Below are 13673 nucleotides of genomic sequence, written 5' to 3' on the forward strand. Positions count from 1 at the left end.
CTTTTCTTTGTGTGCAGACAAAACGTTCTGTGGCGGGCTGCTGCCTCCCACAGTTAAAGTCCCTGAACCCTTCTAGATGTATTTTATGAATGTTGTTGTTTTTTAAACAAATTGAAAACAATCTTTTTCACGAGCTTATGTTTGTAAGGTCACCAATTTCAAGTAAGTTAATTTGCACAATAAGGCAATTCTAACATGTTTTATAAAACATCACATAAACACAAGATATAAAGGACACACACAACAACAAATCAGAATCAGTCTGATTCAGATTTGAAATGGTTAAGACAAATACAAGCTACAAATGTGCTCTATCCCAATCAAATTGAATAAACAGTGACATATTACAGTGCACGGTATGAATGAATAGCACCAAATAAAGGCAATGACAAACAGAAAGTGGTCAAACAATGAGAGTTGGAGGAGGCTTCAAGATGTCTGGACGGTCCATAACATTACATCAGATTTGAATTGATTTGGGCCCTTTCACTGCTTTATCAGCAGGCATTGTAAATCCATGCTCTGACGCACAAGAAGCCATGGTGCAGAGATCTGAGCACAGTGGTCCACTCTCTTAAGACTTGCTGTCTGATCAACTTGTCTGATTGAATTTTTGGAGGGTCTCTTTGTAGTCATTTTGTGTGTCTTTGTGGTTGTTTGGGGTCACTTTGTTGTTGTTTTGATCTTTTTGTATTTATTATTTGTCTGTATATGTTTTGCCCCTTTCTGTGATCATGTTGTGTCCTTTTGTAGTCCTTTTGTGTCTCTTTGTAGTTGTTTTGTGTCTCTTAGTAGTCGTTATGTTTATTTGTGGGCATTTTGAGTCTTTTCCTGTGCCTGTCTCTTTGAGTGACATTTTGTAGGTGAAGGCAACGGATGCCTAACATTCTTTAGCTAAATGGATATAGCTTTCTATCTTGTGCATCCAGGGAATTTCAATGTATTCTATTCCTGTGGCTACATATATCGAGCTAGCTGCTAGTGCTCGTATACTACAAAACAAAGGAACCTAATAGATGCTCACATTTAGATTAAATGAAGCTTGGAGGCAGGAGGTCATCTCTGAATGATATCTTGGCTTCTCACTCTTTTAAAGTGCTCTGCTCGGCAGAAAGGTCAGCTGTTATCGCATCTGGGTTTTAATCTAATGGCCATCCTCAGATAGACAGAGCCAGGGACCTTTTTTAAGGTTAAAACTGAGAATATTCACAAGACTTTTAATATCCTGACAGGTAAAGAACTAGCACTACACAATTAGCCACTGACTTAAACAAAGTACTTACAGAGACATGATCATCAGTTTTGCTCTATTAATAAGCTCAAGCTCATGTTCAGATTCGTCTTATAGAACAAACATGTTTGATTTGACGTGCAGCCAGTACTGGTCTGATACTCAATCTGGCGGAAACAGATTTTAATCAGAAACACGGAACACGTTCCTGACATTATGTGGACAGCAGCAGAATTGATGCTGCTAAAAGACCTGCTAAACCACAGCCCTCTCTGATTATTGACCTTCAGCATGCTTCTTGCAGTGCGCACATAGAAAATGAGGTGACATTTGAAACATGCACCATTCAAGGATCAACCCCATTCTGGATATATCCCCGGGAACATACTTCAGTTTGGCAGGGGGCATGAGAAAATAATGCAAGATGTGTTCACTTTCAAAAAAAAAGGAAATGTAACCTAGAATATTCACTTCTTTAAAGTTTGAATCAGAGCTCTCTGCAAGAACACTAGTGATTTGTAAGTGCTGTTGAACCAGATCTCCAGAAGATGTCAGCAAATATCTACAGTAAGAAGCCTAGTCTTTATCAGAGAGGCAAAGTTACAGACAGCAACTTAAAGGGCCTTGGTATGTATACAGTATGTATATATTTAGACTGAGTAAAGTTACATAAAAGCTCTAGAGACAATAGCTCTGATGCACTGTAGTTTCTTTCCTTAGAAAATGTACTTATATCATTATATCATCAGATATCTAAATGGACATAAAATGTTGTTGATTTGCTACTTGAAACACTGAACCTGGTTGTCAGGTTTACATGTTGGTGTGCATGTCTTCCCTCTAATAGCTTTTCCATTCAAGCTCTTCTCCTCAGCACTTGCCCATCCCCTCCAAATCCTCAGCGCTGAAAATAGAAACAGAGCGTAATGACTACAGCAGCAATCAGCATGCTAACCTGCTGTCAGATCAGCACAATGCACCAGCAGCTAACCTGTCGTTGTAACATTCCGGCACTTTTTCTGTGGGTCCAACAATAGCATATTGCCTCCTGTGGCACTGTCAGCTAGAGTCAGCTCAGCACAGCGTTGAGCAAAGGGCTTCAGACCTCATCAAACTCAAAACATACAGAAACAATGCTCCTTATCACGTTAACCCAAATTCTAGGAAGGGCAAGAAAATGTGGGCTCAAGCGGCTTTTTTATCCAGGCGTCGGTAAGCAGGGCCTAAGAAAAGTTTCTCTTAGGGAAGGTTTATGCCCACATACACAGAGCTTTTTGATTCTGACTGAGCTTCGTGGCCAAATCAAACTGACAGAACGGTTCGTGAATATTTGTATGTGTCTGTGTGTGATGTGTATGCGTAGGCACCCTCGATGCTTTATGCTGCTCTGAGGGATATACTGTGTGTCTCGCTGCTTTGAACTTCAACACACACGGTGTCAGCAGTTGCCAAGCAATTACAGAAAGCCTGCTCTCTGGAAGTGCCTTTTTGGAAAACCAGACAATGTTTTCTCTTTTTGCATTTTGTTTGTTTTTTTGTTGGTCAGAGCATGACATAATAAAATATGAATGAGAAATATGGTCGCTGCCTTGGCTGCTCCATGTCTGCGAGGTCCAGGTGGTGTGGTAAAGACAATCCGTCTCCTGACCGTGGTACCCAGCTGGGATGCTGAGGGCCAGATGGTCTGCCCACAACAGGTAATCACAGCCAGCATGCTGATACACTGACATCCACACAAATGGGTTACCAGAGGAACCCAGAGTGTTTGGGCTGTGTGATAGTACCCTCCCCTGCCAGTCTCTGGGGCTCTTCAATCCAGTCTGGCACCGGTGCTGTGCAGTAGCAGTCTTGAGTAATAAAAAAAAGGCCTCAAATATGGATTTGAACTTCCATTCCTAATTTGAGGCCATGACACCAGAGGTTAAATGTCAAAAGGATGTTTCACGGAAGTTTCTGTTTGTTAGGTGAATCTCATTAAGTTCATTCATGAAAGCAATTTATAGAGAAGGTCAGCTCCTGGGGACCAGCTCCTGTATTAAAACCCTGCTCCCCTGCAGAGGCAAGCTACTTTAATACTCCTGTTGGTTGGGGTTTCCACTTGCATGCGCTCATTGAATTCATTATTTTGAAAGGTTTTGGGTATTATTTATAGTGTTTGAAAAAAAAATGTTAAAAACTGTATACGTGGCATAATAAGTGCACTTATAAAAAGGTCGGAGTCCCTTTGCGCAGCGCTTTTTAGATGAGAAAACAAAAGTTTGAAAGTTTCGGTCACGAAAGGTTTTCACAATGTGTAGGTGGTGCAGGTGAATTTCAAACATCTTACCTAGATGTACATTTAGAGGGCAGATGTCAAGACAATTGTAACACCAGAGTAACACCCAAAGCTATTGCATATCTGATGCAAGGGGAATCATAATGACTATGGATTCTAACCAGATATATTAGCAATAAGAGCTAATGCCTTGCTGTCAGCTTACTTTAAATAAATCCCTCCAGTGTGATACAAACAGCTCTAGTGCACACACCTCCCCCAGTCTCTAACTTGCTCCCCCTCCCTCTCTGCCTCTTTCAGCTCACTGAACTGAGTGAAATGTCTTTCCGACTAAATGATTTTTTTTCTGCACGGTGGGAACGTTGCCATGGAGACAGCAGCCCCCCCCCCCCCCCCCCAGCCCCTCCTTCCACTTTTCTCTCAAAAGTCTACAGCGTTAACTGGTGCGTTGTCACGTGTGTATGTGCACGTGTGTGTGTGTTTGTGTGTGTGTCTTTTGCTCTTCTTGAACTGTTAACACTGTCAGTATGCTGCCGGTGCCCCGTGATGAGTGTGTCTATATACAGAGCTATCCTCCTCCACCTCCTGTCTCCACTTCCACACACATCCTGCATGTAGCTATACCCCTCTCTTCTCCAGGTTTTCCCATTTGTGTCCTCCTCCTCCTCCTCCTCCTCCTCCTCCACTCTGGCATTCTCCCGCTCTTCATCCTCCTTCATTTGTTTAATCCTCTCCTACTCCTCCTTCTCTGTCATTCCCCTGCACATCTGAGCTCGGTCTTCCTCCTCCCTCTGCTGAAGTGCTGGAGCTGCAGGTCACTATTAGTTTGCATCTTTGCTTTAACAAGAGATAATAGCCACATGACAAATATGAGTTTTTAAAAAATAAAAGAAGACAGTGTAGAAGTAGGTAGGCCAGATTGAGCAAAGCACACAGGGCAGGCAGCAGTGCTCCATTTTGCATTTAGGCAAAATGCGGCCACAATAAAGAATTCATGACAAAGTGGCTGAATAATTACACACGACTTAATGCACAGCAGAAAGTCAGAGAGCTTAGTGCTAAAAAAAAAAAGTTGGGTTCAGGCTGCTTCTGTCCAGGTACAGTGTCTTACCTCCCATGCCTGAGTCAAATATAGACTGTGTACATCGGAAATGCCCAGGGCCCTGCAAAATATAAATATAGCACACTGCCTGGGATGTGTGACAGTAGCTCCACCATCTCTCCTGCCTACCCACCCAGTGGATAAAAAGAAGTCAGAAACACGACGCTGGATGATACATATCATTTATTTCCATGATCATTGCTTCAGCCACACTGTTACTTACACATTCACCGATATCCTGCGACCTGGCACAGCTGTCCCCACGGAAACAATCGCCCTGACTGAACCCCTCATTCAAATTCTCAGCCTTAACCAATAAAAAAGTAAACCTCTTGAATAAATTATATATATAAAAAAACAATTGAAAATCAAAAAGAATACCAATTCAAGAAAGATAAATACAGCATAAACAATGTTTTTTCATCATCGTTGTTTTTGACCACAGAGATAAACAATTGCTGGGTCTCCATTTAGTCGTCATTAGTAGTATTAGTATCAAGTTCATTGTCAGATTTTGCTTAAAGCATCACTTATATAATTTTTCATTGCATCAAGTTGACATCATTCATGTTAATATAAGCATGCAAACATGTTTCCCCATGACCATTCAGAACTGCACTAACACGACAAGACAGCGAGAGAGAATAGAGAGGACGGAAGGGGGGTGTCATACGCAGAAAGAAAGAGGGCAAGATGGAGGGATGTGAGAGAGCAGAGGGAGCAATAGAAAAAAGTAGAGAGAGAAATGGATAGGTGAGGGGGAAGGTAGAGTGTGTGTGTGGGGGGGGGGGGATTGCTGTAGGACAAAACGAGAGAATGAGTAATCAGACAGTAATTAGACAGAAAGAGAGGGAGGGGAGGTGTGCTGGTTCCACTATGAGTTTTGTAATCTATCACCAGGCAGTAACACAAGGACTAAATAGGGTAGACACCAGCAGAGAGAGAGAGAGAGAGAGAGAGAGAGAAAGAGGCTGGGAAAGAGAGAATTATGGGGCCTTGAGACCAATGGATCAATACCATATCTACTTATACAAGCTGGTCGATAATCCCCCAGCAGCACACAGAATACTTGCAGGTACGATGCGGGATGTGTCACCTCCCGTATACCCGATCAAGCACGCCGGTGAGTAAGAGAACGAAACTAGATCCCCACCCTGAAACACACACGATCCTGCACAGACGCGTGTGTGAGAGGATGAGAGAGAAATGGCAACGATAGCAATACAAGAAGCTGTAGTGAGGTGTTGTACTGTTGTTTTGCTGAGGTTACAGTAGTAGTCGTAGTAGCAGTGACAGACATGGCTTTATAAGTCTGTATCGCTTTTCACAGGAAGTGCAGAAATTCCAGGCGCTTATTTTTCTCACAACACCTCCTCCTTTGTCGTCTTGCTATAAGAGGGATCTAAATTTGTCATTATCTGTAGGCCGCAACAAATGATTCCTTCACGTAAACTCACCCCAACAATTCAATTTTCAATCACTGTGCCATCTGTTTTTTCCTTCGGACATACAGTACACAAATTACTGAAAGAAGTACACGATCAACACAGTTACTTACATCAGGCAAAGGGTTAGAGAGGAGAGGAGGGTTGAATGATTGGCAGCTGATTTCTGATTACGACATAGACAATACCAACTAATGTCTATGAAAGACAGTGTTTCCCAACCTAGTGCAATGAGGCACGTATAGTACACACACACACACACACACACACACACACATTCACACACACACACACACACACACACACACACACACACACACACACACACACACACACACACACACACACACACACAAAATGGCTCTTTGTAAAGACACGGGACAGTAGACACATTTGGCTCCGAGACGAGCGTTTTTGTGTCCGTGGATGCCGGGATTTGGGGAGTGAGGGAGGCAAAAGACAGAAAAAGGACGAGGGAGGGAGTGAGCACAGAAACGTGTCACACACAAGGTCACAGTGACACACAGGCATACACACACACACAGACGCGCACAAATACAAAACAAACGCCCACAAACACGGAAACACACTAATAAAAGCAATACGGACATGTGTGTCCTTCTAAAGTCTTGTCAGGGACATGATGTGGACTTGAAGATAAATCATTTTTTAGTTGAAGCTGGATGGTAACTTCTTGAGAAAAGAAAAGAAAGTCAGTCCTGGAATGATAGAAAAATAAAACAGAGTGGTGCTATCCTTCCCTGTGGGATACGTCCTCTAGCGAGTGCACTCCAAACAGATGCTGGTCCGATCCTAAAGGCAGGTTTTGTTCGACCTGTGTAGTCCTACATTAGGAAAAGTCTGTCAGTTTGGCCAGAAAGCAGAGGACGATCAAATAGTCACACCATCGCATCTTCAGTGGACTGTAAAAATAGCATGAATAAACTCTTTTGCTGATGGATATATGTGTATTGTATCACAAAAACAAAAACAAAAAAAAAATGTATACTGATGAGCACCATGAGTATGGTGACAAAAAGCATGAGGAAGAGGAACACATTTCAAGGTTGCGTAACATGCTTAAACCGATGAGTCTGTCCTCATTTTTCGACTCCTCTGACATCAATAAAGACCACTGGACGCTTTGTCGTCTGTCCTCTGTGGAAAATAAGCGAGTTCAGTCTGAAACAAGAGGATGCGGAGCCTGGAGAAGGCGTCCAAAATGGCCGGGAGAATCCACCTCAATATTTTTTTTGTCCTGCTAAGTACTGTGTGAGATGTTTTCCCATACAGTACGGCAGATGCTGTACACCAATATTGCAAAGAAAAATATCGACATAGTGATTTTCTTCTTTTATAGTCTGTACAAGGGCATGAACCTTTGGTCCTGGTTGAAATGGCCATTCGAGGATGGCTTTCTTTTTCTTTTTTTTTCAAGAGAGAAAAGTTTGTCACATCACGCTCCTCCTAGATGAAATACTACACTAACCTGAAGCACACATGAACTATGCACATACTGCAAACTGTGTATTTGTGTGTGTGTGTGTGTGTGTGTGTGTGTGTGTGTGTGTGTGTGTCTGTTCCCTTGCTAGATCCCACATTTACAGTTACGAAATCAGTCCTACTGTACCATTTAGTATCTGCATGTGTTTGTAAATGTGTGGTCTGATGCTCAAAGGTGTAGCTTGTGATGGATATTGTTTGTTCTGCACAGGACTTGAAGGATTCATTAGCATGAGCAAAACAGCACTAGCAGTTGGACACAAGCAGTGTCTCCGCGTCTCTCTTTCTTTGATGGAGAGAATTATTCACAGATGAGAGGAAAGAAAAAGGAAAGTCTGGAGCTGGAGAGATGATAACGACCTGAGGAAAGAGGATAAGGGAGAAGAGGCAGATTAAGCAAGAGAAACAGCAGGGGGCGAGAGAATATATAAACACTATGCAGTAATGTAAGTGTGGAGGGAGGGGGGGAGGGGGGGGGGGTGCATTACATAACCCATAACATCAAGATTATACAGATGCTTCTGCTTCTGATGGCACCACAGCCTCCACTTTATCACACAGGTCATGCCTTTAAAGGCTTCCTCTGTGAATCTGACTGGAGAGCATTTGCTGCACAGTGTGTGGATGTACAGTACTTCAAGATTCCAATACAGTGAGGCCTGTTTGCAAGCAGCAATCAAGGAGGAATTGGATTGTATGTGGACTAGGGATGCAAATTCCAATACACTGTTGCCTAAAAATAGTCACACAGTATGTGTGAAAGCATGCAGATAAGAGAAGAAAAAAAAACAGTACGTCCGATCGAAACGAGGAGAGGCTCACAGTTTTAATCGGAGTGAGGACTGTCCACCACGATGTTCGGCTTAGGGGAGGACGCTGTAGCAGTCTTAGACACGAATGTACCAATTGCTTTTTCCTGTGGTGAAATAAAAAAAAATTGATTCAGAAATACAGATATATAATACAGAATTGTTCATTATTCATGATGAAAAGAAACACTTTTTAAACAACGAGTTGAAACAAATGAAAGGTTGATGAAATGCTATAATATTTAAACTGGTTTCAGTTCACTAGTATTAGGAAGTGTCATAATATGCCTGTAATGCTCAAAAGAAGAAGTCACTAATAAAAAGATAATCAAGATGTCTAAAAACAAATCCCTATATCTCACTGAAATGCTACTTGTTAATCGATTGTGCCTTATTATAAAGTGTTATGAAATGTTTTGACTGTAAGTAGACACATTTCTTTTAAAGATTTGGGGCTTTTGCAGTGTACCACCACTACATGTTATACTACTATAATCAATACTGCATTTAGTGGTGGAAAGCAAGTAAGTAAATTTACTCAGGTCCTGTATCTAAAGGAGTTTGGCACTTTGATGTGCTTATTCAGCAGTCAAATGAAACGCTTGATGCCTCTCTCGTTTCTGTTTGGTAAATAAAGCCACAGCGAGCAGCCAGTTGGGTTAGCTTAGTTTAGCACAAAGAATGGAAACAGGGGGAAACAGCTAGCCTCAGTCAGTCAAAAGATAACAATATCCACCTACCAGTACCTCTTAAGGTTATATATTAACTCATTTGTTTAATCCTCACACAAAAAAATAATGGTATGGTTTAATGATGGGTTAGCTGAGCTAAGCTTGATATCTACAATATCAGATATGAGGTATCAGACAATTCAAACCTATGCTACAATATTTCAGAAGGAATAAATTATATTTATAACTCGCAGCTTTAGTTAGTAATTGCTTCTCTTTTGATTAAGGTTTGGCAAGCACAACAATTAGCTTTGTAAAAATGATTCATTGTTACAGATTAATTCCCCAAAAATATATAAAGCAATTAAAATGTGTTCTATATAATGGGCCCATTCATTTTATTGAGCTCATTCAATTTGAAAATGTAATAAATTATTTTTCTAATACTTAAAAACTTTTATGTGAATATGACACTTTAATGTTTCTGTACTAGTACTTCTATCACTACTACTACTACTACTGCTGTTCTTAAAACGCTACTGCTGCTGCTTTCACTACTTCTAATAATAATGGTAATCAAATGTTAAAATGATTTGATCAGTGCAGGAAGCAACAGAAGAACTGAACATAACATATGTGGTAGGAGATGACACATGAATGCACACACACACACACACACACACACACACACACACACACACACACACACACACACACACACACACACACACACACATCCTATGCTCATTACCTCCACAAGCTGATGCCAGTGCTCTATTGGTTTGCGTGGATTGGCCAGCATGGCCGTCCAGTGCTCCCTCCCTGGACCGTCAGCTTCGCTGCCCACACGACACATCCCTATAACCTCGTTATGACCAATACTGACATGCAGCAGGGGATGGAAGCAAGGACAGGAGAGAAAGAGAGAAAGAGCAAGGCAGAGAGGGAGGTGAATGGAGGAAGGGAGAGAGCGAGGAAATAATAAAGCAGGGAGAGAGAGGGAGAGAGATGGAGAGAGAGGGAGACAGGGCTTGTAAGAAACAGGCAGACAGAGTCTCATTTATCAACCTTGACTACTAGGAAAAGAGTACAGTTCCTGAGGAAGGATATTAAATAGCAGCTCACAAATATACACAGCCCTGCATAAAAGCTCGATGTCAGTGGAGAAGCAGGCACGAGCACAAACATACAAAAGCACACACCTATGGAGATGCCAAATGGAGGGCAGCCTACATAATAGGGAGGCGGTGCATCTATACACAAACACATCAACCAGCCAAGTGTTGCTGCAACCGTCAGACAGACAAACACTGGCAGGGTTACGCTTCTTCCATCATCATTAGCATAAATCATGCTTATTCATGAGGCGCTTGTCTATGTAAAACAGGGAACGTCCACCAGGAGTCTGACTCATGAGGGGGCCCTCATCGTGTTCAACACAGCTGCAACACCACGGAAATGTGAGGACCCAAAAGCAACAGCAAACATCACACTGCTGTGTGCGGACACACATTCAATGAGCAGCACACTTCACAGTAATGATCAGTTTCATCTTAAATCCCCCGGAGTGTGCTACATTATAACAACACCTCAGCCTGCTCACCAGTCATAGTCCATCACGGCGATGACGATGGATACACTTTCTATATTTTCATTGGGAATGTCAAACACCAGCGCCTCGTTGTACGTGGGGTTCAGAGTGTTCTTCTTAATAGAGGTCTTCCTCTTCTTTAGCCTTCGCCCGTCACAGACCAAAGAGGCCTTCACGTACGGGTCTGGAGGAGAGATAAGAGCGAGAGGGAAAGAGGCATGAGAAAAGAGAGAGGTACAGAAAAAAGGGAGTAGTGGGGGGAGAAAGAAGGAAGGAAGAGCAGGAATTGGGACGAGAAGCGTTGAAGAAGTAAGAGAGAGGGAGCCAGAGAAAGAGGGGGGAGAAAGCAGAGAGAAAAAGATAAGCGGAGACTCCTGCAAGCGCTGTTAGGCATTGTGCTCACAGGTATCCGCGTCTGTAACACATAAAAGGCATGAAAATCAAGTCACCTTGGCAAAGCTGGATTAAGAACACAAAGGGAGAAAAGCAGCACAGGTTGAATCACTTCGGTTATCCATTCAACATGTGCCGCTCGGTGACAGCAGCCAGGGAAAACACACACACCCACGACTCCATTTAAGCTGCATTTTAAAGTATCTTCAAGGCACTGCAATTATCTGGGGATCACCGTGGCAATAATTACGCCGTGCGGTCATTATCATTTTAAATCTCATTTAATCTGAGAGGACATTGCCGTTGCAATCAAGTCTTTAAGTGAAGGATAACTAAAGAATAAAACCCTTTATAATACTTTCGTTAATTCAATGTTAGCGTTAGCGATCACATTTCTTAACATCAGTCTCACGGGTAAAACTGTTGTTTTTGTCTTTTCACTGCAGACATAATTGGTGCTACACCTGCAGCTGATTTTGATCGCAACAGAACACATTGCAACACATTTTTACAGATTGTTGTGTTTGTCAGTAATTAACTTTATAGCTTCGGGTACAATATTCATTATGCATAACTCCACTTCTGAGTCTTGAAGGATAGATCTAACTTCTGAATTCTTACACTTCAAAATTAGAAACGATCAATCTGTCGATGCTCGATGCACTTCAGGAATTATTTAGCAAAGATTTATGATAATTTACTTTTTTTGCACTTCCCTTAACATACTTCATCTACTTCTACTTCAGTCGGTGATTTATTCTGTTTTGAAAAATGTCTTTCTGACAAACCTTTTTTTTTTTTAACACACTTTTTGGCAAAAGATGGGGATGCATTCCTCAGTCATGTATCTTGCGGCTGCATTTCATTCTGTTCTGTAGAGGCTGTTGTAGGTGGAGAAAACGTCTTCATTTGGTGCTAAATACAATTTAAATTATTCTTTTATTCCAAAAAAAATGACACAATGTTTACTTGTTATGTTTCCATATGAAAAATCTATCTACTGCATGTTGGGCCAGTCCGAATAAGACATAAACCTGAAATAAGACAAGGAATCCACATGCATCCCAAGTGGCTGTTTTTTAGACAGCTGTTCTCTGTCATTTCCTTTTACTGGCTTCACAGCGTTTTCAGACTGCTTGCTGGGGGTCTCGCAGCAGCATGATGTGAGTGTGTGTGTGTGTGTGTGTGTGTGTGTGTGTGTTAATCCTTTACCTGAGAAGCCAGTCAGGTCCATGGCTTTGAGGTTGGTGGCCTTGATGACTGTAGCAGTGAGTCTGCCTGCAGTGGGCAGGTAACACAGCGAGAAATTAAGCTCCCCGAGATCAGCCTTCTCCTGTAGGTCACCACACACACACACACACACACACACACACACACACACACACACACACACACACACACACACACAGACAGGGGGATCAAAAATGGAGCAAGGACGCAGTGATCACACACACATGGCATCAGAAACAGAGTCAGACAGACAGACAGATGTCCTTGCTGCGCCGTGTTATGATTGTTTTAGGCCAGAGAAGAGCTCCATGTGTGACGGACGGCGGGTGACAGCAGGCATCCTAATGCGGACAGGCAGCAGTGTTTAGGCAGAGGGGGGAATGCCGTCACTGGAAATGAATCATATGCCAATCTGTCGATGTCCCCGAGTGGAGGAAAGTGTTAAGTAGAGGTGACGATTCTCCAGGCATTTTATACCCCCGCCTCCATTTACTGATCTTCTTGCTGCCTGTGGTGTCTGTGGCACCACAGTAATGACACCGGTGGTATTCAGGTCACACTGTGGCATGATGACTCCCTTAGTGGCTTTAAACCTCACTAATCAATACTTCCCCGGGTGAAACATTGAAATACGCTAAGAGGCTGATACTTTAAACTTATTAAATAAATGAAATATCCATGCCAAAACAATTTAAGACTTTGCTCTGTCTAATTTCCTAATAGCGTTCTATGAATATTTCATATAAATCTACTTGGGCACTGCATGATAAAAAGTTTGGATGTGGCCAGTCGTGCCTTTCCAGTAATCTATTTGGACTCTTGCATTACCAGACTGAATGAATCTATACTGCAGATCATTTCCAGTCTGAAGTATAGATGCTCTATTCATCCTCTCTACACAGTATTTGGTCTTCAGACAACAGACCATAATGTGCATGCTTCTCTGTGTGACGTGAAAGTAAAGACCATAATAATTTCAATCCTGTAAAAAACGGAAAACTTAACCACCACAAGATACTTGATCTTGAAAATGTAATTACCTATGAATGGGTGGCATTGGAATATCTTATTTCATAAATCATCCATCTGAATTTATGTGGTTTGAATTCTTATTTCCAGTGAGCCCGGGGGTGGCCGTAGAGAGAGACAAATAAATACCGAGATCACGATTTACTTATTTGTGTGCACGAGAAATATTTCAATTTGATTAAATCGTATTCGTATGATTTAGATTTTTGATTCATTCGTGTGCACTAATTAAATAATTACATAACGTTGGCAGTACACAAGGCCAATTCATTCATTACCTGCTTAATGCACGTGACCTTGGTTGCAGCTATGGATAGATACTCTTACTTTGCAATTAACGGGGAGCTTGTGGATTATATCATTGGAAATATGCTGACTTGGAGGATGCTATTGA

General features: G+C 42.0%; 1 protein-coding gene across 1 annotated transcript in view; it reads right to left on the minus strand.

Annotated features, from left to right (window-relative positions):
* Positions 1–4774: 4774 nt before the first annotated feature.
* Positions 4775–13673, minus strand: part of syt3 (synaptotagmin III) — a 33744-nt gene continuing 24845 nt past the window's right edge. The window contains exons 9-13 of the mRNA XM_068727995.1: positions 12233–12353; positions 10640–10811; positions 9788–9917; positions 8379–8472; positions 4775–7916 (exon numbers count right to left, since the gene is read on the minus strand). Of these exons, the coding sequence (XP_068584096.1) occupies positions 8383–8472; positions 9788–9917; positions 10640–10811; positions 12233–12353 (513 nt within the window). The 3' untranslated portion in view covers positions 4775–7916; positions 8379–8382. The remainder of the gene's footprint in view (positions 7917–8378; positions 8473–9787; positions 9918–10639; positions 10812–12232; positions 12354–13673) is intronic.

This window comes from Cebidichthys violaceus, unplaced genomic scaffold (assembly GCF_023349555.1).
Source record: "Cebidichthys violaceus isolate CVI_PGR_0920_01 unplaced genomic scaffold, fCebVio1.0.p SCAF_40, whole genome shotgun sequence".
NCBI classification, from domain to species: Eukaryota; Metazoa; Chordata; class Actinopteri; order Perciformes; family Stichaeidae; genus Cebidichthys; species Cebidichthys violaceus.